General features: G+C 53.8%; 12 protein-coding genes across 12 annotated transcripts; 5 read left to right on the top strand and 7 right to left on the bottom strand.

The window, feature by feature from the left end:
• Positions 1 to 16: 16 nt before the first annotated feature.
• Positions 17 to 2,902, bottom strand: L969DRAFT_95136 (uncharacterized protein; the record flags this gene model as incomplete). The annotated part of the gene is made up of 10 exons (XM_014712069.1): positions 17 to 317; positions 473 to 689; positions 829 to 1,156; positions 1,259 to 1,318; positions 1,450 to 1,536; positions 1,589 to 1,927; positions 1,981 to 2,166; positions 2,213 to 2,560; positions 2,611 to 2,790; positions 2,843 to 2,902. 10 exons carry the CDS (start codon positions 2,900 to 2,902, stop codon positions 17 to 19), a joined length of 2,106 nt encoding a protein of 701 aa, XP_014567555.1.
• Positions 2,903 to 3,264: 362 nt separating this feature from the next.
• L969DRAFT_88371 (uncharacterized protein) lies at positions 3,265 to 4,088 on the top strand. Its single transcript, XM_014712070.1, has 4 exons — positions 3,265 to 3,335; positions 3,386 to 3,491; positions 3,537 to 3,674; positions 3,728 to 4,088. The coding sequence occupies exons 1-4, from the start codon at positions 3,270 to 3,272 to the stop codon at positions 3,829 to 3,831; spliced, it is 414 nt and encodes a 137-aa protein (XP_014567556.1). The 5' UTR covers positions 3,265 to 3,269; the 3' UTR covers positions 3,832 to 4,088.
• L969DRAFT_502670 (uncharacterized protein) lies at positions 3,916 to 4,643 on the bottom strand. Its single transcript, XM_014712071.1, has 3 exons — positions 4,351 to 4,643; positions 4,191 to 4,298; positions 3,916 to 4,141 (listed from the first exon to the last, which is right to left on the bottom strand). The coding sequence occupies exons 1-3, from the start codon at positions 4,472 to 4,474 to the stop codon at positions 3,981 to 3,983; spliced, it is 393 nt and encodes a 130-aa protein (XP_014567557.1). The 5' UTR covers positions 4,475 to 4,643; the 3' UTR covers positions 3,916 to 3,980.
• Positions 4,644 to 5,529: 886 nt separating this feature from the next.
• L969DRAFT_49661 (uncharacterized protein) lies at positions 5,530 to 6,096 on the top strand (the record flags this gene model as incomplete). Its single annotated transcript, XM_014712072.1, has 4 exons — positions 5,530 to 5,681; positions 5,737 to 5,840; positions 5,890 to 5,988; positions 6,035 to 6,096. The coding sequence occupies 4 exons, from the start codon at positions 5,530 to 5,532 to the stop codon at positions 6,094 to 6,096; spliced, it is 417 nt and encodes a 138-aa protein (XP_014567558.1).
• Positions 6,097 to 6,301: 205 nt separating this feature from the next.
• L969DRAFT_49733 (uncharacterized protein) lies at positions 6,302 to 8,447 on the bottom strand (the record flags this gene model as incomplete). The annotated part of the gene is made up of 3 exons (XM_014712073.1): positions 6,302 to 6,549; positions 6,590 to 7,715; positions 7,767 to 8,447. The coding sequence occupies 3 exons, from the start codon at positions 8,445 to 8,447 to the stop codon at positions 6,302 to 6,304; spliced, it is 2,055 nt and encodes a 684-aa protein (XP_014567559.1).
• A 159-nt stretch (positions 8,448 to 8,606) lies between these two features.
• L969DRAFT_95139 (uncharacterized protein) lies at positions 8,607 to 11,024 on the bottom strand (the record flags this gene model as incomplete). The annotated part of the gene is made up of 2 exons (XM_014712074.1): positions 8,607 to 10,444; positions 10,496 to 11,024. The coding sequence occupies 2 exons, from the start codon at positions 11,022 to 11,024 to the stop codon at positions 8,607 to 8,609; spliced, it is 2,367 nt and encodes a 788-aa protein (XP_014567560.1).
• A 145-nt stretch (positions 11,025 to 11,169) lies between these two features.
• Positions 11,170 to 12,298, bottom strand: L969DRAFT_103962 (uncharacterized protein). The gene is made up of 2 exons (XM_014712075.1): positions 11,938 to 12,298; positions 11,170 to 11,879 (listed from the first exon to the last, which is right to left on the bottom strand). The coding sequence occupies exons 1-2, from the start codon at positions 12,263 to 12,265 to the stop codon at positions 11,236 to 11,238; spliced, it is 972 nt and encodes a 323-aa protein (XP_014567561.1). The 5' UTR covers positions 12,266 to 12,298; the 3' UTR covers positions 11,170 to 11,235.
• Positions 12,299 to 12,353: 55 nt separating this feature from the next.
• On the top strand, positions 12,354 to 14,706 carry L969DRAFT_88377 (uncharacterized protein). Its single transcript, XM_014712076.1, has 5 exons — positions 12,354 to 12,703; positions 12,754 to 13,850; positions 13,906 to 14,034; positions 14,091 to 14,471; positions 14,533 to 14,706. The coding sequence occupies exons 1-4, from the start codon at positions 12,406 to 12,408 to the stop codon at positions 14,205 to 14,207; spliced, it is 1,641 nt and encodes a 546-aa protein (XP_014567562.1). The 5' UTR covers positions 12,354 to 12,405; the 3' UTR covers positions 14,208 to 14,471; positions 14,533 to 14,706.
• Positions 14,265 to 16,039, bottom strand: L969DRAFT_24551 (uncharacterized protein; the record flags this gene model as incomplete). The annotated part of the gene is made up of 10 exons (XM_014711727.1): positions 15,895 to 16,039; positions 15,776 to 15,838; positions 15,641 to 15,725; positions 15,454 to 15,585; positions 15,321 to 15,404; positions 15,190 to 15,272; positions 15,002 to 15,142; positions 14,760 to 14,948; positions 14,533 to 14,704; positions 14,265 to 14,471 (listed from the first exon to the last, which is right to left on the bottom strand). Exons 1-10 carry the CDS (start codon positions 16,008 to 16,010, stop codon positions 14,265 to 14,267), a joined length of 1,272 nt encoding a protein of 423 aa, XP_014567213.1. The 5' UTR covers positions 16,011 to 16,039.
• Positions 16,040 to 16,144: 105 nt separating this feature from the next.
• On the top strand, positions 16,145 to 16,925 carry L969DRAFT_95143 (uncharacterized protein; the record flags this gene model as incomplete). Its single annotated transcript, XM_014712077.1, has 4 exons — positions 16,145 to 16,366; positions 16,415 to 16,595; positions 16,653 to 16,775; positions 16,825 to 16,925. 4 exons carry the CDS (start codon positions 16,145 to 16,147, stop codon positions 16,923 to 16,925), a joined length of 627 nt encoding a protein of 208 aa, XP_014567563.1.
• A 1,424-nt stretch (positions 16,926 to 18,349) lies between these two features.
• L969DRAFT_50604 (uncharacterized protein) lies at positions 18,350 to 19,141 on the top strand (the record flags this gene model as incomplete). The annotated part of the gene is made up of 4 exons (XM_014712078.1): positions 18,350 to 18,426; positions 18,627 to 18,820; positions 18,872 to 18,988; positions 19,038 to 19,141. 4 exons carry the CDS (start codon positions 18,350 to 18,352, stop codon positions 19,139 to 19,141), a joined length of 492 nt encoding a protein of 163 aa, XP_014567564.1.
• A 183-nt stretch (positions 19,142 to 19,324) lies between these two features.
• L969DRAFT_88382 (uncharacterized protein) lies at positions 19,325 to 22,413 on the bottom strand. Its single transcript, XM_014712079.1, has 11 exons — positions 22,039 to 22,413; positions 21,899 to 21,980; positions 21,715 to 21,848; positions 21,579 to 21,660; positions 21,392 to 21,524; positions 21,216 to 21,333; positions 21,022 to 21,168; positions 20,616 to 20,973; positions 19,882 to 20,563; positions 19,648 to 19,832; positions 19,325 to 19,593 (listed from the first exon to the last, which is right to left on the bottom strand). Exons 1-11 carry the CDS (start codon positions 22,357 to 22,359, stop codon positions 19,439 to 19,441), a joined length of 2,397 nt encoding a protein of 798 aa, XP_014567565.1. The 5' UTR covers positions 22,360 to 22,413; the 3' UTR covers positions 19,325 to 19,438.
• Between the last annotated feature and the right edge of the window lie 55 nt (positions 22,414 to 22,468).

Consider the following 22,468-nt stretch of genomic DNA (forward strand, 5'->3'; position numbering starts at 1 on the left):
GAGACCGCCGGTGATGCTAATCAGATCGGTATCGTGCTGATGTCTGAACGTCAGAGAGAGCTCGTCTGAGCTCCACAGCGGGTTTCTGCGTGTTTGAGTCCGATGCGGGCAGTGGATCGTTGGCAGTGCCAATAAGAGCTGATCGTCGCAGGAGGAGCTGCCAAGTGGACACTAATGAGCCGAGCAGCTCGATTAGCCGTTCTTGACGTATCACCAGGTCGACAGATGTCAGTACGAGCGGATTGAGACCAGACAAGATATAGACAGAGCAAGCTGAACGAGTGGCGAGCAAAGGAGACAAGACGGCGTCACTCGAGCTGTGTGAAGCTCAGATCGTCACCGCACTTCTGCCGCCAGGTGTGAGCTAGCCTTCAATCGATGTACGGACCGATTTGACACGAGCAAAATGGACCGGCAGACCGATCTGAGGCTACTGGAGCTATGAACCAGCCCAGTTGCGACTCCGGCGTACGATAGGCTCAGGGCGGCGTAGACGCGTTCGCCTTGTGTCGTTTGACTGCAGAGTGGTCCGCGGATCAAGAGCGCGAGTGAGGGAGCTAGCTGTCTGTCGGTCGAGTGCCTGACCGCTTGGATGAGCCGACACGAATGCGCTCCCAGCCCTGCGAGACGGCACTCTTGACGCTTTTCTCTCACACCAAGATGCTGCCACGTGGCGTACCAGCCTCCGCCTGTGAAAAATGACTCAATCTCGTTCGTCCTTATAACCTCTGAAGAGTCCGCTGATCAAAGACCGCGGTACTTTGCTACACACAAGAGACTTTGCCCCTTGTCTCTACCTCTCGCAAAGGGGCTAAGGTCCGAGTAAACTGTCCCTCAATGTCGGTGCCTCGTGCCCTTCATTGGCTACGTCCTGTCGAGTCAGAAGCGCCCGCAAGGGTTCGTGGACGGCAGACGGCAGTGACAAGAGCTCGAGACGAGCCGATCGGTCATCTCGATACGCGTGCGCTACCAGAAATACCTCTGGTCTTTGCTTCTTTACTTTCCCAAAGACGCTTCTCAAAAGGAAGACGAGGGAGATAAGAAGTCTGATCAGATTGGCAATGGTGCATAGGGACTGCCCTTTGCTTGTTTCACGATTGCGATGTCGTCCCATCCATCGGGACAGCGAAGCGGCTTGAGTGCAATCCGCGGTGTGCTACCCACACATGCTCTTCCAGAGCGTGCGCATAACTCAATTCGGACTACTCTTGATCAGCGGACTCCTTCTCTCCTAGAGCGCTCACATAGGATGACACACGGTCCCGCAAAAGGGAGCAGATCGCTCAAAGTCGAGGCTGATCGTTCCAAAAACGATCAGCTTCCGGGCGCAAGCCAGAGTGACTCGATGCTCCCTCGTGATATGACCATGTCTGATTCTTTTGCTACCTGCAATGCATACTGTGTGCAACAACATGTGTCGTGATTCGAGAGCGATCATGAAATGTAGACCTTCTTCAGCTCGTGAAGCGCATACTCCTTGCCTGTACGAGGGCAGCGAACCGTGCCACCCGACTCGGCAGCCATGCGATGCATCGCCTACACAGACGTCAGCCAAAGATTGCGCTGTCCTCTTCTTACAGTGACGCACCTCGCTGGAGTAGATCATTCCGTTGGGCATGCACAGCGGCACATTGTCATCTTGCATGACTTTGCCAGAGATGAAGCAGACGATTGTCGAATTGACATGATGACTAAAGGGCACTTTGCCCGCTTTAGCCAGACCACCAAGTGCTTCGTCATCGCACAGTGGACAGTTGATGTTACGCAACTCGGTAGCGCTGTGTGTGCACGCAGGCGTTTTGAGAGCTGCCATGCCTGCATGCAGCGGGAGGAAGAGCGTAGGCATTGGTGGAAGACCGTAGAGCGTATAGATAGCAAGCCTGAAAGATGCTTGTATCCTAGTCCACCACGCTAGATCGTACAGGTCCTGCGAATTCGGCTGTCTGTAAGCCAGTACGCCTGCAAATGATGATGACCTGCCTTGTACGGCAAACATTTGGTATCTGGCGCAAAGGCAAGCAGTGCCATGGCTTGTTTGATCTCATCCGGGTAGGTGCCTTGCCATGGCGCAAGCTGCTTGCGGGCATACTGAATCGCCTGGCCGAGCTGTCGTAGCCGACAGAGCTCGACAAACTCTTGCAGTCGTAGCTCGAACTCGAGCGAGCTCTGCGCGCAACGTCAGTCGTGTCTACTTTCGCAGCAGGTGACCCACCTTGATGCGCTTGAGACCGGTAGCATTCTCTTTGCACCATGACAGTGCTTCGGTGACCTTGCGCTCGGCCAGTGCGGCATCTATCCTCCTCATCTCATCGTACAGTGCTGCATCGACAAGTGGCTCGATCGATTCTTCTTCTGCGTACATGCTCGCTGTGATCTCGTACGACTGTCTATGAAAGTATTCGGTGAGCTGCCGAGCGAGGCGGATCGCGCGCCAGTCCGCATAAGCCGCTTCGCTATCAGGCGACGAACCGGACGCGATCTGGTAGAGCTGGTCAAGATGAGCGATCCGTTCGCGCATGGCATGCTGTGCGGTCTTGTAAGTCTTTGTGGAGTCGTCAACCTGATGAGAACATGTCAGATCGTATGCTCATGCCCAGACCGAAGGCGTACCTTGCGTTTGAGTGCGAGCATCTTGGTCAGCATGCTTTCGACAGTCTTTAGCGCTTCTTGCTGGTCTGTCGGCGTATCGGAAGACATCCGCTTAGCTATGATGTCGGACATGTTGCTGAGCTCTCTGTCGATGGCCCGCTGATTGGCCTTGCTCGTCTTGCGCATCTGCTCGAATGGGATCTGTTCTGCAATGTCAATTGCACCACACAGCTCGTGAGCGAGTGAGACACACCTTGAGGAAAGGCTGCTCTAGCAGAAGCACATTCTCGACGTTGATCTTGCCAGTGTCCATCTTGCGAGGGAGCGTATGACGGTGCGCCGAGGCGGATCGAGTCGACACAGATGCGACACTTTGCTATCTTTCGCGTCGCGCTGCAAGGACTCGATCGGTCTTGCGGCGCCCAACATTCCGCTTGACTACCTCACAGCGCGGACATCTATGCGACATCTCATCAGGAAAACACTTTGTCTCCCTCCTCCTCCAGCACGATTTGTCCTTCCCAGTGACTCGTCAGGAACATCCGTAGTCGACTTCGACGATGTTCAACTACAAGAGCATCATCGTTTGCCTCGTCCTCTGCTCGACGAGCCTCTTCGCTCATCCTGCCGCCGTTCAAAGTGAACTCACAGAGCGATCTGTTGCTACGGGCCAATGCACCATGCTGTTCGCTACCAGCCTCGGAACTTTTGCCACCGGGTTCTCTTTCACTGACGGCGGCGGTCGTGTATGTCACCACAGCCTGCTCCGTCGACTGACCTTATCTGAGCCCTACAGATTGGCGTCGTCAACACGATCGACAGTCCACTCGTCGTGACATCAAAGAATGACCCCAACCCGGCGCAGTTCAAGAATGCAAAGTGGACAAAGACGAGTCTCCATTGTATGTTTGCATGCTCGCATACGGCCGAGTACTGACTGAAATTAGTCGATGGCGATGTACTGTCACATCGCTTTGTCTTTGACGTGGATCTCTATAGCGATCCCGCTTTCACCTACTTCAAACTCGCCGTCCTCGGCCAGTTTGTCTACCAAGACTTCCGACATCTCTGGCTCATGCCCAAAGGCAAGCAAAGACCCCTTTGTGCCTGTCTACGTACTCAAACCCGCAATATCCAGTTTCGTTTGGTCTGGTTTGCGGCACGCCTGGCCGACCAGAGGTACCCGTGTGGCAGCCGAAAGATTACGTCGGATGCACGCCCGACAATCTTGCGACCTGCTAGGTCGGCAAATGCAATCCTAGATCAGACTATAGGCATACTGGTTGCGATAATGCCTGAACAATGCTGAAGTCGACATGTCCTGCATGTCTGCCTACACCATTTGCGGCCAGGTCAAGCTACGCATCTAGAAATGCGGTCGAAGTCTGCTGTCACAATGTATCTGAGTCCGAATCCCAGCCTTCAGAGCAGTCGTCCGGGTGCTCTAGGAACATTTCCTCTGCCTTGTCGCGCCACTGACACTTTTTGTTGGATTCCAAACGGCCCTGTATGACCCGACAGGTGTCGACTTCTACTTCGCACTCGAGTGGCCCTGCGGACGCCGTCAGAGATGCATGGGTACGCTGCTCTTGTAAGTGTACACATGACGAAGCTGTGGAAATGCTCGCGGCAGTATGCTGCATGGTCCAAGTGTTCCTTCCAATCGCAGAATGCCGAGATGGTCTCTCCCGAAAAGGTGAGAGGGTCACCTGCGCGCTCAGGTCAAGAGGCACGACGAGAAGCGACGTCTGTGAAGCCCACGAGCGATGAGGCGAGCGTCGAAGGTGCGTAGATAGCGTATGTCGCAGCATTTCTTCATCAACTCCTCAACGCGCGGATCAGGAGCCACAAGCCATTGGGTGGTGTGGCGTAGCACCATCTTCATGATCCACACTGTCGCGGTCTTAGCGGCTGAAATCACACCAAGCAGAGGAGCCCACGCTGATCGTTAGGGTCCGCCTTGTCCAGTGAAGCCTCGCAATGCACGCCATCGGACTAGATCGGAACCTGAGCTTTGCTGCTATGCGGTGATCCGAGACTCACACAGCTCATGTGAGTCCTTGTGCACTTTTCCGGCTGGAGATTGGCATATCCACGCCATTCGGGCGCCGTCACTCGCGCCGTGAACGCGAAGGGGCCTTTGGGTGTCTTGCTTTCGCAACGGGCCTCGCATGCGGTGAATTGCAGGCAGAAGGCTCTCGTTTTCGACGGATGCGGTACTTGTATGATGTTTGAGCAAATTATTTGGGAAAGTGAGAGCAAGAGGGCGAAGAGGCTGAGCAGCATGACATGCATGGCAGCGACGAGTGACTGGATTTCGAACGCGCCTTTGGATCTGTCGATCAAAGCTTTCGCGCGTTTTGCACTTTGCGCAAGTTGCGCCTGCCTTGTTTGGTGTCTTCAGACCGCAATATCCCCTCTATACAGCCTCTAGCGCTTTGCCATACCACATGCTGGCTACCGCACAACCTCTGTGCTATCAAGTCGCCCTCTCCGGCTGCAAGCCCGGTCACATCGCGTGCCGACCCGTTGGTGACAGACTTCCTTCAGTGCAATTGATCTACAAAGACTTTGGCTGCAACTCAATACATCTCAAACGTGGATCCTGGTGGACTGCATGACTTGACAACGCTGAAAAGCTACGTGCCATCCGCCACTGGGATCATCCCCATTTTCGCCACATCAGCGGGCGCATTTGGTGGCATCTCCACTTCTGCTGTCTGCTGAACGGATTTTTGCAACATCTCGCCGCTCTCAGAAATGGTGGTCCTTACGACGTGTAGCATCGAGCCGGCTCACGACGGGCGCCTGCACGACCATCGGCGACTTCTTGGCTTGTTACCGTCACGACGATAGCTGGTTCGCTCTGCTGCGAATTTTTGCTTCTCTAGAGACGATCCGGCGAGCATGATGTTGAACGTGCTATTTCTCATAGTCAGCATGCTTGCTTTAGCCCTGACCGGCACCGCCTCGCCAGTCGACGCCGCGCCTTCGTCCCTGACCAAACGCGCCTTTACAACCGACTGCACATTGACCGGCAGAGCTGGCAATATTCCCGCTATGTATATCTTCTCGATGGCATATGACGTAGAGTCAGCGGTCTATTCGTCATTGGTTATGCTTGTCTTGAAGTGAAACTTTCCACAGCTTCTTTGTCAGGGGATCTAGCCCTCAGCCGCATGTGACCGTTACCTCTTCGGGCTACGGCTTCGGCGATACATCAAGAGCCGACCACTTCAGTCTGATGAATTGTGCGTACGCCTCAAGGCACGCAAAGATCAGATTCATGTTGATGCGCAGATAACAATTTTAATGGCAACACCTTCAACATACAGGTCAACCACTCACCGACTGGAGTGCTACACTCATTCAGCCTCATCGGGGCCAAGACCGGCTATCGTCCAGTGACTGCGGACATGTCAGTCCTTTTGCTGGATCATAGTAGCCGTTGACGCCTTGCATCGCAGCAAGCTAGAGTGCGCGGGCATCGCCGTCAAGCAGGTCTAGCCATACTTTCCTATCTGAATATGCATGCTGTTCGCACAGACAATGTCGCGCGCGCAATCGTCCACATATGCACCCGAGCAGGCCCGGCTTCGACCGCTGCTCATGCAAGTGGGAAAGTGTCATGTCCGCCGATCCCGTAAAGGCCTTCTTGCTCAAGCGCAACAGCCGTGACGGCTGAACTCAGGCTGATCTGCATGTGCTGCGTTTATGGTAGCGGCACAACGGGCATCAGAAGCGTGCCATGACGTTTTGCACGTTTGCCAGAATGTGACGCGACTTCGGCATCTTCTACGGCACTGTGTGATCTCGTGCGTGCGGATTTCGGCGTGAGAGCGACGGCTTCGATGACAGGTGGATACGTGCAACCTAGCAGAACTTCTTCCATCGCATTGTCCGATAGTGCTTCGCTCTCTTGAGAACGTTTGCCACCGTAAGCGCCAATCATGTCTGTTCCTCTCATCAGCTTGCAGAGCGCAGGTCATCGATGACGCACCATCCAATATTCTAGAGTGTGCATAAGGTGCCTGGGAGTCGACCGCATTCGAAATGCGCGATGGGCTCTGTATCGTTCGCGGCAGATTCCTTCGCATTGCGATTGAATCTCGTGTATCCTTGAGCCCCTTGAGATTGCCATATGATCGTGAAAGACGAAGACGTGCGCGCGCAAAGGCGCCAGATGCAGTGACCGGTACCGTTTTGGCTATGACTGCGTGCTGACTCACACATGTGCCAGCGGTACCCATCGACACGTCTACTGAAGCATCGGATAACTTCGATACCTCTTCCTCGGCAGACTCGCCCGAGTAGATATCGTAGACCTGATCGAGGAAGTCTGAATCTGGGCTACCGTCGAGCTCGCTGACCGCGGCCGATCCGCGAAAGGCAGGGATACCTTCTTGTCCGGTATAGAGCTGACTATCGCTCCTAGAGGTTCGCAGGCTTGGCTCGTGATACGAGCTTCGCATTGCGCGACGGAACGAGCGTGGAGATATGAGTGTTGATGAGTTGCTAGGCGAAGCTGAGATAATCTTCAAAGAGGGCAGTCTGACCAAATCGCTAGCAATCAGTCGATCAGATGCAGACATGCCTGGAGAGCCGTCGAGCTGATCCTCGATGCTGCCGGAGCTCGATGGCGTTGCTGGGATCGGTTCTAGCGGACGAGAGCGCTCTTGAGCGATATGCGCACCGTCTTGCCTTCGTGATGGATGCTTGAAACGCTGGGCGATGTTTGTGAATGATTGTGTGCGTCTGAACATAGATCTACGCTTTGAGACCGCATCCGTAGTACAATCTGGCGATTTAGTTGGCGGAGCAAGTCGGTCAAGCGCCGCAAACGACGACGATCTAGCGGGACGTATAGCCCCGTGGGTTTGAGAGGGCGAAGAGGTGACTGCGGGTGGTCTTGGATTGTCAAAGAGAGAAGAGCTCCCTCTAGGAGGTCGAGGCGGCGGCCGGCTACCATTGTCACGAAGCGGATTGCTAGACAAAGTCGGCTGGTGTTGTGAGCGGCGTGTCGAGCGAGGCTGATAGGTTGAAGTAGCATCAGGCGACGATCCTGCGCCCACGTGGACGGTCTGTCGCCAGAGTGCCTTGATAGATCTGAATGAGGACCATACTTTCTGTGAGTGGGGCTGGTCAGCGCTGACGGCGCGGAGGGTCTACCGGCGCACCTTCGGCTTGCGAGAATTGGAGCCATTAGGCTCTTGCGTGCGAGTCAGACGGCGATGAAAAGTGCTGGGTGGTACCGGCGCGACCGGTAACGTCGGCGACGTGGCTTTCGACTGAGCTCGTGAGCCGAGGGATACCATCGACTTTGATCGCACTAGAGCTGAGTCTCGTCGCTTTGGCGGGATGAGTTGAAAAGGCGGTACTGGAGACGAGCTTCTGGACCTGTGGGCACTGCTCTGCGTCTGGAAATGTTGACTGAGTTCAAGCATAGACCTCGTGCTAGCTTTGCGTTGATAAAGGTACTTGCTCTGACGCGACGTCGGCGAGCCTGTCGATCCTCGTAGACTGCCAGGCATTGGCGAAGGTGACGAGGAGGCAAGAGCTGCAGCATGCTTGGTCATACGTCGTTTGGGACCCGTCTGCCTCTCATCTATTGGACTTGCGCGCGTTCCACCGGCGGGAAGCATCCGCATGCGTGCCATTCTGGCTTTGATATCTTGTTCATCCTGCTTGATGGTGCGAGGTGGCACTTGAGCATGACGATCGAATGTCCCACCGATAGGTGATGAAGAAGCTTGCGTGACATAACCAGGTCGTCGCGAGCGTGGGCCATCGCAGGCAGGACTCGATGAACGCAAGCTACGTGGATCAAGCGGCGATCGGTGACCGTCACTGCTGTTCATTCGTGTCACTGCGAAAGGATAGTACGAAGGAACAAGGTCGAGTAGATGACAGGCTGAGGACGCGCCGAGGGCCTGATAGGTCAAAGAAGTGCGTCGGTGCCTTGGGGCTATGCAGGACAAGTTCCATTGTTGAGTGAGACAACATATACAAGCGTATGTCTAGTGCGAGCGCGATTGCAGGTGCGATTTCGTCTGCTTTGCTTCGTGCTTGTAAGTGCGATGCAGGACGCCCGAGCTGAAGCCGCTGAACGTCGAGCCTGGCGTGCCGACGACTGTGTAGCCTCGGGCGACAATCATGGCTTCCAGAAAGGGGTATAAGAACGGCGCCATCTTGACGCCGTCTAGCTTGTTGCGTACGTTCTGCAAAGATGCGAATGCTGCAAGGGGCGCCGAATTGTATTCTGAGCCTTGGAAATCGCCAAGAACGAAAGCACAAGGTAGCGCATGGAAGAAGGGCGCGAGAACGGCGTCGCTCGAGGGATGATGCGAGTCTGTCGCGATGTAGACCGGCGTATTGAGCGGCAACAGTTCTGGGTCCTTGTGTAGCTCGCCTCGACAAGTCAGAGCAGATGACAATCGTTTGGGCGAAGGTCGAGCTCTTTTGAGCAGCCTACGTCGATTGGGGGAGCTCGGCTCGTTAGGCAGGAGATCATCAGGAGTCAAGCCTTCTGTTAGGTCGTAGCTAGCTTCGTGCGAACGCTTCTCATGAGCATTGCTGAGCATGTCTACTTTGACTTTGCCTTGCGTATAGAGCTTTTCTGTCGTCTCCTTCGACAGACCGAGTGTAGACTCGCATAAAGCGAAGAAGACTTCCCGCATGAATTGATCCGAATGACGGAAGAATACGCCATCGCCAATACGCAGGTGCAGACCGATGTAGTTGCTCATGCCACCCATCATCGAGCTGATCTGAGCAGCGATGGGTTCCAAGAGGGGTATCCGGAACACGAGTGACTTGCCCACTTGACGAGCGAAATCGATGTCTCTCGGCTCAGTAGGCGTGACGCGCGCAGATCCATACATCGATCCAAAATCGAAGAGACGCTTCTCAATGTAAGGTGGACTCATGAGCTGCTCGATATCGAACCGCCTTTTCCAATCTTTGTCGGTATTGCGAGGCGGAGAATGAGTGTCGCCCACAAAATAGAGATCATATCGAGCTTCGTCTGTAAAGTATTCGACCTCAGATGGCTTTAAGCCAAGACCACCTTTAGCAATCGATGTCGTGTACCAAGCATTGGAAGAGTTCCATCGGTCTACGAGTGGCAGTTGAGACTCGACTCGTGCTCTGACGTCGGCAATGAAATCCCATTCGACCTGCGTGTAGCTGATATACTCCTTGCAAGCCGACATCTGGCCTTTACTCATTGGCCTGATCTCGCTGCCTTTGTTCGAGCTGACCAGTTCCGGCGCTGTCTCTAGAGGGGTATACGTCTTTGCTTCCGGATGATCCTTGCGCCATTCTAGCTCAGTCACAAACTTCTCGCATTTCTTTCGCAGCGTGTTCTTGTCCGTCAATACCGTGCTCTCGTAAAGGAGCTCCTTCGTCTGCCACCCGAGTGCGAAACCCAGACGTAATGGCGGCAGAAGGAGGGTACGATTGAGCATGTGCGCGAGCAAGAGCGCGTTTTGTAACTCGATACGCTGATTGTGAAAGCCCGAATGCGGTAGGTACGTCATGTACTTGACATCGTGTACGTCGATCTGCCGGTGCTGCTTCTTTGCTAGCTCAAGCGCGAAGGCCGAGACGGGCGCTTTGCGAATGACAGGACGCGTGTCTAGATACTGCGCTGCAGCGGTTGATGCTACGGATGATTTCACATCTGTCTGTACCGCGGCAAGGGCTGTATTCGGTGTGCTGCCCGGCGTAAGCAAGACGACCTTGTTTTCCTGCAAGACACGCGTGGGTTGCGAGGCTGCTGTCGATGTGGTGACAATAGCCGGCACCATCTCGCTCGAAGTGCCAGTGCTGGAGCTCAGACCCGTCAAGGGCAAGACTGCGAGCAATATCGGCGACTGCAAGCAATGCAGACTGTGACCGAGCTCACCTGAAGTGTTTTGGGCAGCATTGGGATGTACGAGGTTGGACCATAGCTCAGATAGCGTTCCGGTCAACGACGTAGCATCATCGGACTCGAAAGTCTGGCTGATTGTCCACACGACTGCCGTGCCCAGCGAGATGGCAATGATGGTGAGCGTCAAGATCACTGACAGACCACATCGTCGCCTTGCTTTGCCGCGCGCGGGTGGCTCGTCTTTCTCTATTCGACTGTTGAGATCATTCTCCGTTCGTCTGAAGTTGGGTATCCAGCTGTGCCTCGACTTGCCTGCAGGCAAAGGCAAGCCCGAGAACTCAGAAGCGGGCGAGACAGCCGTTCCGTTGGGATTTCCCTTCTCCTCGTCCGAGAAGCTCTCATCGAGACTTGTCCGATCTAGGCGAGTGTAGCCTTTCGTGCTCCTCACCGTACTCGTGCTTGCAGACTTTGCGTGTCGGGTAGACAGGCTGCCTATCCTGACATGAGTGCGCGATCCTACTCGACTGTGTCGGCCGGCGAAGCTCGCTTCTGCTTTGATCATGCTGTCGAAACGCGACCTACTTCTGCCTGGGACCTCCTTCGGTGTGTCTATACGGCCATCATCCGGGCCTGAGCGTACTGGTGGCAGTGCCACTGATTCATTTTCATGGACGGCTGGCAAAATTAGCGAGACGCGACTTCAATCGACGCGTCTTGGTCGAGCGTGATCGATCGAGACGAACGAATTCGCAGGACTTTGTCGTACAACAGTTTCATTGAGACTGAGGGTGCGGTCTGGCAGGCTCCAGTGCCTTGTCAATGTGACCGAGTATCTCTTGCGCTTTGGGTCTGTCGATGCTAGGGTTCTGCACGAGTGAGATGATGGCAGTATCGTACACTTGGGGGAACGCTCTGGCTACTGCCACCTCTTTCTTCTCTGTGTTCTTCACAGCAACAGCAGTTGCATTCTGTAGTGCCGGCAGAGCTGTCGTAGCACGTTGCGGCGGGCCCAATCGAGCAGAGCGTAACTCTCCAACGAGCGACCTCAGACTTTCTTCGCTATAGATCGTCTTTGGCTCGATGGCGTACTCGGGCGGAGGTCCCAAGGGCGGCGAGACATCCACCGGTCTGCGCACTCTCTGTACCCTACCGCTCGGAGCATCGCCCCTGCCTCTTCCTCGCCCTCGCGCACCCCGGCCACGTGTACCGCCTCTCTGATCGCCAAAAGCAGCTCTCGGGTCTCGCCCAATCTGCCTGCTCTCCGGTGGTGCAGAACGAGGATAAGCGTTGTAGGAAGGCGAACTCGGGCGAGGAGGCGGGTATTCGTTTCTCGATGGGTCGCTCGGTCGCCTGTATGTCTCTGCCCGTCCAAATCTACTCGGTCTCTCGCTCGTGCTCGCCTCGTCTCTGCTCATGCCTGTGCGTGATACGTGTCGATCAGGCCTGCATATAGGATGATAGAACAGACCCCATACGTTGTGCTCTTTGCTGAGTTGCGGCAATATAGGCAGCAGATCGAAAAACGGGCTTGGGACCGGACGTGTCGATCTCTGCTCTCCTCGCAGGCGCGGTCGCTGGTCTGTCCGATGGGCTAGGTCGAGGGACGGATCCGAGAGCTTGGTGGACAAGTGCAGCATCAAATTGAGCAGGACGAGAGGAATTATTGCTCCTGGGTCGTGGCTTGGATTGATCGACGTCTGGTCCGTCTGAAGAGCTTGAAGCCTGCCTTATCAGGAGCCGTGTCCGAGTCGAGACCGTCCTGCTCGATGTGAGCTCGCATCGCTTCGCCAGACTTCGCCGCATCGCTTGCTGATCGATCCTGTCGCAGCTCTGCTTGTCCGTTCGATAGAATTGACGCGCTCGCTCACTTTTTGCTCACCAAGGCACACACAACTTTGTGCGCGAACAGCCAGACAGGGAGAGTCTCGAGTCGGCCAGGCAAGATGTCGATGCCCGCCTTTGTCGTCAACACGGCACCCGAACGACAGAATGCACGCAAGACGGCGATCAGCAACGTCGTAGCAAGCAAGACGGTGGCAGATGTCATCCGTACCTGTCTCGGTCCGCGCGCGATGCTCAAGATGATCCTCGACCCCATGGGCGGTATCACGCTCACCAACGACGGCAATGTCATCCTCAGGGAGATCGAGGTCACTCATCCTGCTGCAAAGAGTATGATCGAGTTGGCGAGAACGCAGGATGAAGAATGTGGTGATGGCACGACCTCTGTCATAATACTAGGCATGTTCCTCATGCTGCCCTCGTATGGCCGGTGCTGACGATGCATGCAGCCGGTGAGATCATGGCACAGACTCTGCCGCAATTGGAGAGGAATATCCACCCTGTCGTCATCATCTCGGCATTCAAACGCGCTCTGACCGAGTCTCTGGCGATACTCGACTCAATCTGTCAGCCCATCGACGTCACCAACGAAGACGCCATGCTCGCACTGATCAAGACCTCCATCGGGACAAAGTTTGTCTCTCGCTGGTCGGATCTCATGTGCTCGCTCGCTCTGCGCGCAATCCGTATCGTCACAAAAGACGAGAATGGCCAGAAAGAAGTAGATGTGAAGCGATACGCTCGTGTGGAGATGGTCCAAGGCGGTGCAATAGAAGACTCCACCGTATTGGACGGTATCATGGTCAACAAAGATGTCACTCACCCCAAGATGAGGAGAAGGATCGAAAACCCTCGCATCATCCTACTCGACTGTCCCCTCGAGTACAAGAAGGGCGAATCCCAAACGGCTATCGAGATCACCAAGGAGACAGACTGGAACAGAGTCTTGGAGATTGAGGAAGAACAGATCAAGCAGATGTGCGATAAACTCATCTCACTCAAACCCGATCTCGTCTTCACCGAAAAGGGCGTATCCGATCTTGCTCAACATTACCTCCTCAAAGCCAACATCACCGCCATCCGACGCCTGCGCAAATCAGACAACAACAGGATAGCAAGAGCAGTCGGTGCAACGATCGTCAACAGGATAGAAGATCTTCGTCCTTCAGATGTCGGAGCAGAATGCGGTCTCTTCAATATCGAAAAGCTGGGCGACGATTACTTCACTTTCTTGACAAAGTGCAAATCGCCCAAAGCTTGCACTATCCTCCTCCGAGGTCCTTCGAAGGATATCATCAAAGAGATCGATCGCAACCTTGCAGATGCAATGGCAGTCGCACGTAACGTCGTCTTCGATCCCCGACTTGCTCCAGGAGGTGGCGCGACAGAGATGGCCATCTCTGTCGGCCTGGCCAAAGTGGCAAAGACGATCGAAGGTGTGGAAGCATGGCCTTTCCGTGGCGTAGCAGAAGCGCTCGAGGTGATCCCACGAACGCTCGTACAAAATGCTGGCGGTAACACCATTCGTACTCTCACCGCTCTCAGGGTAAGCGCTTCCTGAGTGCCAGCGGATAGTTCGCTGATCGGTACAGCGTCGATAGGCTAAGCATGCTTCGGGCGAGCACTCCTACGGTGTCAACGGAGAGACGGGTAAGGTGGAAGAAATGAAAGCATACGGTCTCTACGAGAGCGCAGCAGTCAAAGTACAAACACTCAAGACAGCCATAGAGGTGCGTACCAGCTCGGTAAAGCACACAGATCGCTTACGAACAGCCGTCACGGACAGGCTGCGTGTTTGCTGCTTCGAGTAGACGCAATACTCAGTGCGAAACGACCCAATTCAGAACGCAATGGTGGCGGACCACAGATGCAAGGTGGGCCGGAGGAGGGCGGACCCGAATAGTGCATAGAAGCAGTGACAATGTAGCGACAACAACAAAACCGTATGCAAACGTGACTGTTACTCTACATTGAGCCTGAGTGCTGTCGGCCTCGTGACGAAAGGACTCATGCTCGGAAGAGGCAAGTAGGGTACTGCGGCATCTTCCGCAGCGACGTGAATAGGTTGGGGAGCAGGAGGAATGACCTGCAGCGGTCGAGCACCACTTGCACGTTCTTGCGCTCTCGCTTTGAACGCCTTTCGAATCGCATATGCGCGTTCGATGAGCTGTCGATCCAATCGCCCAAGGTTCAGCGCGACTTGCCTGATTATCAGCGATCGAACCCACCGCAGGCGCTTCGACGCCGTCTTGAATGCTCTGGATGATCTTTTGCACGATATCCTTGAAATTGCCTTGACGCTTGTCATCCCTGAATCGGAGTATCTTCCAGTTCTGTTCGGCGCTATTCCAGACACACTCGACCACTCTTCCATCGTACTGCTCTCCTGTTGATTTCATCCTGCCAGCCGATTTCGACACTCAGTCGCGCACTGAGTGAGCGCGCTGCGACTGACCTTGACCATTCCTCGTCCGAAACGGCGAGTATGTCAAAAAACCGATCGCCTTCGTAGCCTCCAGACTCATACAGTGCAAAGATTGGCTTCTGCGTATAGTCTGCGTGATCAGGCGAATCTAACTTGGCAGGAAAGCGGAGCTGAAGCTTAAAGTCGATCGAGTTCTCTTCTGGTGGCTTCCACTTTAGTCTGTAGCAGCCTTCGAATTGAGCACAAGTGCGCAAGATCAGAGACAGACTGACATGTATGGATCTGTGCCTGGAGTATATGCAGATTCTGCACAAGTGAAAATGAGCCCGTCGTTGCCGTGTTGCAGCTTGGGTAGATGATTCTTGAAGACGGCTTCGATGCCATAAGCTAGTTCTTGCGGCTTCAACTTGATCCTACACCAAGGATAAGCACGGTGAGTGGCCGATCTGGCACAGCTCACTCGAACGGCTGTCGCGCTAGCATCTGAGGTCCGCTGACTTTGTGAAAGTGCAGATGGGGCGCGACCACGAATTCTCGTAAGCGCTGCAGGACGATGTCAGGCATATCACGGTCGAAGAGACGCTTGCTCACACCGTAGCGCGATAGGAGAGGTTTGTGCATGATGTTTTCGCCATTGACGACGAGACAATCGAACAGCAGCAGCCGCAGCACATGCTGTCGCCTCTTTGTCAATCCTTATCACGTCCTAATGAGAGGGACTCACCTGGCCAGATTCGGGATCTACATCGATCACGAGCTCGGCATCGAGTAGCGTGTCCGTTTGCAGATTCTCAAAGCTGTCGTGCCTGGGGAAATAAACCTCGGTGTTCATGTAATACTTGTCGTTACGGTCAATCTGCAGGGGTGGCACTCCGCTGAGCCGAGTCTGACTGATCGCTAGCTTGACCTACGAGGTAGATCTCCTGACTCGTTTCGGGATTGCTCATAATGAGCACCATGACTCGTACGCCATTGGATTTCTCGCAGACCCAAAAGCTGTCGGCGTCTTTAGCTGCAGACGTCTTCACCGAACGAACAAGACGTACTCCCGTTGCTCGAGCAAGTCGAGTGAGTCTTGTGTGAAGCTGACAGGCTGACTGCCTGGGAATCTTCAGACCACAATGTTTCAGCAAGCGAGTCTTGCTAAGAGCCTTTCTGAGCCTGCCTTGTATGCTGAACCTGACACAAGTTGGCGATGTACTGTCGCAGACCATGTAGCGCTGCTGGATCTGTCACTTGCTGGCCAGGTATACTGTCTGGTACTAGATCCTGAATCGCCATGGTCCTCTTGAGGAGCCTGCCCACCCTTGGGCTTGTCGACCGTCGCGCGAAGTTTGGAACGCGTAAATTCGCGCAGACGATCGAATATTGGTTGTCCCTTCGGCTCCCCAACAACGTCTCCCACAAAGCTCGGCATGCTCGTCTCGCTCTGTCTCTTGGCTCTTCTTACCATCGCACATGCCGACCCCATCACAAAAGCGCGAACATTTTGCATGATCCTGCAGCCTTGCGAACTCGAATGTACATTGACAAAAGGCGACGGTATCCCTTACGAGTTCAAAGTGTTCACGAAAACAGCCGAACAGAAAGAGAAGATCAGGCTCGATCCTGAAAAGAAGGATCATGCTGTCGATTGCGTATGCGCTTGCAGATAGCCACATGGATATATCATCTGACTCGAGCAGGGCAATGTACCATGCCGAGCTCGTCCGTCAAATTTGAGCCCGGACATGCAAGCATGGGATATCCAAACGCTTCGCGAGCAGAACACAAACCGAGTGGTTGGGGGCGTTGTAGATGCCGCGATCATGAACCACTGCTGCTCTGTGCAAGAAAGGCTGACTTTCTTCACTCAGCTAGTTCGAGGCAAGCTCGACACCACTGTATCTTGCCTGATCGAACTCACGGGAAGAACCACAACAGGTGCTCCTATGTCGATTTACGATCGGTACTACGACTTACGATGCGACAAATTTGGCATGAACGCTAAGACGCCTTTGCCCGCAATGTGCTCCGGAGCCTTTCCAGGGGACCGCAGAACAATCTGTACGTCTGTTGCAAGTTGCAAGCTCATCACTTTGATGACAACATACAGGGCCGCTCAAATGCTCAATGACCGTTGGCACTTGCGGCATAGCCTGGGGCACAGTGCTTCCGGGCAGAGTCTGTCAGTTCGATCGCCCACAGCCGATGTAGCATTTCTGCTATCAGATCGCATGCTCAATTGCAGATATGTCAACAAAGGAGTGTTATTGTATGCTCGGGCATTCAGGGCAAGCTAGGCTAGTCATTTTGAGCTAAGACAGGTAGATGGGGCTGCATTGAACTGCTAAGGCTCTGTAGCAGGCTCATTTGGGTGAGCATTCGAGAGAACATAGATCGCCGGTGCAACACAGATCGCCTGATGCGTCGCAGATCCAACAGCTATCTGATCATCAGCCGAGCGGAAAAACTGCCGAATGCACTCACTCTGCGGGCGCGGCGGACGTCTTGATCGCCATGAATGCGAACACACAAGCGATGAGTACAACTGTTTGAGAGAGTTGCATGTTTGCTCGCTATGCTCAAAATTTGGGGATGCTGTTGAAACTGTTTGGGACGTTTGTGACCAGAAGGGTTGCTAGGTCGATAAGCTGCACAGCCTCGATCGATAGTACCGTGGCATTGTTTCGCGTACAAGCACAATGGCTAGAGCAGAAAGATTATACGGCTGGGCTGGCTCATGTAGGTATGAGTGCAAAAGTGTCCTTGCCAAACGCTTTATGCAGCGTGCAGGTTCGTATGCATCGTAAAGAAGCTCTTGACATGGGGGCGTTGCATGCATGTGAGCTACTGCGCTTGATACTGGTTTAGAACCTTATGCTGCGGCTGGCATGCGGAAGCATTGGTCGGGACCGCAGAAGCATTCAGGGTCATTGCCGCAAGGCCGACAACCAGTGCGACCGCGCGAGCATCAGCGACGTATCGCCAGAACTTGGGTAGCTTGTGTGATTCTCTGAGTGATCATGATAGTAGTAGCGACCAAGATTGCGGTGAGCACGAAGTGTTTGATCATTCCTGACCTGAGTGGTCTGCGCGGTGCGAGCGCTGAATCAGCTAACGCGATGGCTGTATAATATCGTATTGACTTGCGATAGACGGTATCAAAAGCATTTTGTCCACTGTCTGCGGCAGAGGTAACTTTGTTGGCGGCAGCGTGTGCAGCTCGAGAGCTTCTGCAAAGCGTCACAGTCGGGCAGAGTCATGTGGCGGAGGGAAACATGTCATAATGCGACCGAAGGGTCAGCAAGTTTGCAAGGTCAGATATCCTCGATGCTGTTGCAAGGAAGAAGCGCTCTCGGATGCGTCTGCGTAGAGATCATGATCTCGCGCAGCATGCCCTAGACCGAAGTGTGTTTTCGACGCAGCAGATTTGATGGCGAAGCCTCGTGCTGGAGAAAGAGTGATGACACTAGGGAATGTAATCACTGGTTATGCGGACGGGCACGTCGAAGAAAACTGAGTCGGGGAATTTCATGGGCAACGTTTCGTATAAATCCCGTCGTCTGCTTGAAAGCGCTTCACGCGTACTTCGCGCCACCTTGCGGTTTGCGGTCCCTTGACGTTCATCCCCAATCAATATGCTCCTCCTCAATAATCTCAGCCTGTTGGTTCTTCTTGGAGCGTATGCGTCAGCATGGGTCCCGGTCAAATCGCGGTATTTTTGTCCAACCATGTCTGCATGTCAGATGCTCTGCACAAGTACAGCCATCGGGCCGGCACAACCCTGGGAATTCAAGTTGTGGACCACAATTCCTACTTGGCAAGGCTGGATCGTCCTGCTGCCGCCTCAGAAATCGACACTCGTCGAATACGTCAGCTCAATCGATCTTTTTCTTCCTGTTCGTTGCTGCTAAGTCGATCGCAGACGGGACCCTTCCAGGTCTCAGTGAGACCGGTTCAGCAGTCTACTGATCGGAGTACCTGGAATATTTCCCTCACCCAACAGCATACGATTGAGGAAGCCTTTGGCTCGGTACCTGACAAGGCAGCGGCATATCATTGCTGCTGGCTAGAAGTCAGACTCGTCTTCGAGACAGCGCTCATTCGAGGTTGGAACATGATCTAGCTTGCGTACGATCCATAACAAAATAGAGCTGCAGTGGATCCGATGACGCTGGTTCGCCGAGAATTCACTATGAAGTGCGATGCGTCCGGCTCGAAAGCCTTGTATCCTTCTTTGGAAATCTGCGAAGATACCTTCAGAGAGGCAAAGTCCTGTGAGCAGTTGTCGATATGGTAAATTACTCAGATGATAAGCCCCAGCAGGGCCTATCACCTGCCAGTGGCTACCGGGCAACTGTGAGATCAAGTATGGCAAAATAGAGGTGGGCGGGCGGACTTGCAAGTACGATAAGCTTTCGAACGTGTAGTGTGGCTCTATTGCAATTGCAAGCGAGATCTCGAAACGCCTTTACAAAGAAAATAGTAGCGGCTGGGTGTGAGCCGACATGATGTGAAGCGCGACAATTGCCACCCTGTGACGCAGCAACTGATGTGAGACGCGATGGCCACACTCGAGCTCCCTTCTTCTGTATCTGATTGCGCTCAATGCCGTGCAATCTCAATCTCAGCATAGTCTTGGGACTTTCTCTTCATACGCAGCAGCAAGAGTTCCGTTGCAACGAGATATTCTCGTCCTCACCGTACTAGCAGCAGAGGATGCAATGCTAGATCCTGTTCTCGAGTCTACGTTCTGTCTTGAGCGCAACAAACCGAGAAACTGCGTCTTCGAGCGGCAAAGTCTCTGTGCGGCCCTTTGCACCAATGTCATCACGATTACGGATATTGACCGATCGTCCATCCATCTCATCACTGCCCACGACTGTTAAATCAATTAGATGAGTACAAGCAACACCGCTTAGATTGAAGGACTCGCCTAGCAAGAAGTTGTAGTGACTCGTCTCGCCATTGCGGATCTTCTTTGGAAGGGTAGCATCGGTCATGTCTGCATCTGCATAGAGGCCTGCATCCCATAGCATCTTTGCCACTTCGGTAGCATAAGCTTTGTGTGGAGCAGCAACGGGAATGACGAGGATCTGTCGCGGTGAGAGCCAGAAAGGCCTGCGAGCATGTATCAGCACAGTTCCTCATTGTCTAGCGCTGAGTGTACCATCTGCCAGCAAAATGCTCTGTAAGAATGGCAACGAAACGCTCGACACTGCCCATGATGGCGCGATGGATCATGACGGGTCTCTCTCGGTCTGCAGGTAATGCTCCCTCGGCTACTTTCTCGGTCGTGTTGGGAGTCTTGCCATTATGGAAAGCCAGCTTAAACTGAGACGGCAATTGGAAATCGAGCTGAATGGTCGAGCATTGATGTCGTCGTTTGAGTGCATCGCTCAGGGTGATATCGATCTTTGGTCCGTAGAAAGCTCCATCGCCTGGGTTTTCTTCCCATTGGCCGGGAGCAAACTTGTTCAGAGCAGCGCTGAGCATGCCTTCTGCCTTTTGCCAAGTGGCAACATCACCCAGATGATTATCGGGCATCGTCGATAGTTCCATGTGGAACGTGAAGCCGAAGAGACCGTAGACATGTTTGACGAAATCGAAGATGGCCGCGACTTCATCTTCGATCTGCTCGGTCGTACAGAAATGATGTGCATCGTCTTGTTGGAATCGTCTGACGCGAGTGAGACCCGATAAGGCACCGCTTGCTTCGTTACGGTGCAGAACGCCAAAGTCTGCCATTCTGATAGGGAGCTCTTTGTAAGATCGTTCTCGTGATCCAAAGATGAGGCAGTGGCCTGGACAGTTCATCGGCTTCAATGCCCACTCCTGCTTCTCCACATTGACTGCAAACGATAGCAATCAGGCTATTGACGCAGCCTGAAGGACCTCGCTCACGAGTAAACATATCGTCTTTGTAATTCTGCCAGTGGCCTGATGTTTTCCAGAGCTCGTTCGAGAACATGTTGGGCGAGATGACTTCGCTGTAGCCTCGTTTCCTATACTCAGACTTGATAAAGTCGACGAGAGTGTTGTAGATGCGAGTGCCGTGCGGTAACCAGAAACAGCTGCCGGGGCTCATGTTGTGGAAAAAGAAGAGTTCTTGATCTGTGCCTATTCGACGGTGATCGCGTTTGGCAGCTTCTTCCAAGAAGATTTTGTATTCTTTCATCTGTTTCGCGTCTGGGAAGGAGATACCGTAGATTCGTTGCAGTTGCTCGTTCTCTTGCTTGCCCAAGAAGTAAGATGCAGAGTTCTAGCTGACTTTAGCATACTACAGCCGATGGAATTCGAGGGGACTCACTTTGAGAAGGGCCATTGATTTGACCTTGCCTGTATGAGGTACATGTGGACCCCGACAGAGATCGATCATGGGTCCACATCGGTAGACTGTTGTCGAAGTGCCATCTGGAATCTTGTCGTTGATGATATGGGTCTTGAATCGGTTATACTGCCAACAGCATCAGCTTTCGCTGCTCAACATTGAAGCCGCCTGACCTCGAACATCTTGAGCAGATTTTCCTTCGAGACCGTCAATCGTTCAAAAGGCTGCTTTTCGGAGACGACCTTCTTGGCGAGCGTTTCTAGGGGCGCAAGATCCGACGTTGCTACTGTCCTGCAGCACATTCATCACGGTCAGCATCCGCTACAGACTGACCGAGAGAGCAACCTGCCGGCCGTCTGGCAATGCCATTTCGTAGAAGAAGCCTTCATCTGTAGGTGGACCGATGCAGAGATGACAGCCATAATGTCGTTCGGCTGCCTCTCCGAGGATGTGCGCTGAAGAATGCCAGAACACGTTTTTGCCTGTCCGCATTCCGACATGAGTCCAACACTCGGGTTCTATCGAGTAAGACGGACCTTCTTTGGATTCAAAGTCGAGAAGTTCGAGCTTGCAAGACTTTTCCAAGGGTCGTTCGAGATCCCACAAGTCCCCATCGACCTGCTTGCCCGGATGACTTCAGCGAAGCCAATTGCTGAGCACAGATGGACGAGCCTTGGCGATGACGGTCTTTTCTGCCAAACCCTTTGAAATGTCGAGCGCGATCGACATTGGACTCGTTTCGTAAGAGGTTCCTTTCTTCACATCACCGGACGGCAAGGTGATCTCTATGACCTCCTTTGCTTTGTCTGCATGCTTGTTTGAGCCCCATGACTCGGGACAAAGGCAGAGGACGCACTCTTGAGCTCTGCGTCTTGCTCGGCTTTGAGTTGCTCGAATAGCGCCAGACGGCGTGCCAGATACTCGGCTGGTGGATCCATCTGCGATTCCCAAGGCAGCCTATGAGCTCTTAAGAGCTCTCATGACGGATTGACTCACCTCGAGCCGGCCCATGCTGGCAGTGATGGCTTCGACCGATTTCTCCTTTTTGGATGCATTTGGCATCTTTGCCTTGGCCTCCTTGATCTTTGCATTGGGATCTGCACCCTGCGAGAGCACAGAGGGCGCCTGATTGCTTGCATTGGGCGAAGAGTGGGTAGGCGTCTGGGAGGAAGAGACAGGATGTGCTCCTGGCGTTGCCATGCTTGCCATAGCTCTTTGCGAGTGACGACGACGAACTGTTGGCGTAGGTCTGACTGCTCGGGGTACTTTGTGAGAAGCAGTTGCGAGCAGACGTAGCGTGATGGCTCCACTAAGCATGCATAACTCTCACTGACTCAGCGCTAGATCTGCTCCCTGTCACGCACTCGGCTGCCTCGAAATCACGAAAGTCGCGATCGACTCGACGAGTGACGACGATCCAACGTCG

The sequence above is a fragment of the Mixia osmundae genome (genome assembly GCF_000708205.1).
Source record: "Mixia osmundae IAM 14324 unplaced genomic scaffold scaffold_6, whole genome shotgun sequence".
In the NCBI taxonomy this organism is placed as follows: domain Eukaryota; kingdom Fungi; phylum Basidiomycota; class Mixiomycetes; order Mixiales; family Mixiaceae; genus Mixia; species Mixia osmundae.

Excerpts from the sequence above, each read along its gene's own strand:
- L969DRAFT_103962 (XM_014712075.1), bottom strand. The coding sequence starts at position 12,265 with ATGCGGCGAAGTCTGGCGAAGCGATGCGAGCTCACATCGAGCAGGACG. Across the intron at positions 11,880-11,937 it reads AACTCAGCAAAGAGCACAAC|GCATGAGCAGAGACGAGGCG; the intron begins GTATGGGGTCTG and ends TATCACGCACAG.
- L969DRAFT_88371 (XM_014712070.1), top strand. The coding sequence starts at position 3,270 with ATGCTGTTCGCTACCAGCCTCGGAACTTTTGCCACCGGGTTCTCTTTC. Across the intron at positions 3,336-3,385 it reads TCACTGACGGCGGCGGTCGT|ATTGGCGTCGTCAACACGAT; the intron begins GTATGTCACCAC and ends TGAGCCCTACAG. Across the intron at positions 3,492-3,536 it reads GACAAAGACGAGTCTCCATT|TCGATGGCGATGTACTGTCA; the intron begins GTATGTTTGCAT and ends GACTGAAATTAG.
- L969DRAFT_502670 (XM_014712071.1), bottom strand. The coding sequence starts at position 4,474 with ATGAAGATGGTGCTACGCCACACCACCCAATGGCTTGTGGCTCCTGAT. Across the intron at positions 4,299-4,350 it reads CGACGCTCGCCTCATCGCTC|GTGACCCTCTCACCTTTTCG; the intron begins GTGGGCTTCACA and ends CTGAGCGCGCAG. Across the intron at positions 4,142-4,190 it reads TTTCCACAGCTTCGTCATGT|GGCCACTCGAGTGCGAAGTA; the intron begins GTACACTTACAA and ends CGGCGTCCGCAG.
- L969DRAFT_88377 (XM_014712076.1), top strand. The coding sequence starts at position 12,406 with ATGTCGATGCCCGCCTTTGTCGTCAACACGGCACCCGAACGACAGAAT. Across the intron at positions 12,704-12,753 it reads GACCTCTGTCATAATACTAG|CCGGTGAGATCATGGCACAG; the intron begins GCATGTTCCTCA and ends CGATGCATGCAG. Across the intron at positions 13,851-13,905 it reads GTACTCTCACCGCTCTCAGG|GCTAAGCATGCTTCGGGCGA; the intron begins GTAAGCGCTTCC and ends CAGCGTCGATAG.
- L969DRAFT_88382 (XM_014712079.1), bottom strand. The coding sequence starts at position 22,359 with ATGCTTAGTGGAGCCATCACGCTACGTCTGCTCGCAACTGCTTCTCAC. Across the intron at positions 20,564-20,615 it reads CAAAGACGATATGTTTACTC|TCAATGTGGAGAAGCAGGAG; the intron begins GTGAGCGAGGTC and ends TATCGTTTGCAG. Across the intron at positions 19,594-19,647 it reads TCACTACAACTTCTTGCTAG|TCGTGGGCAGTGATGAGATG; the intron begins GCGAGTCCTTCA and ends TTGATTTAACAG.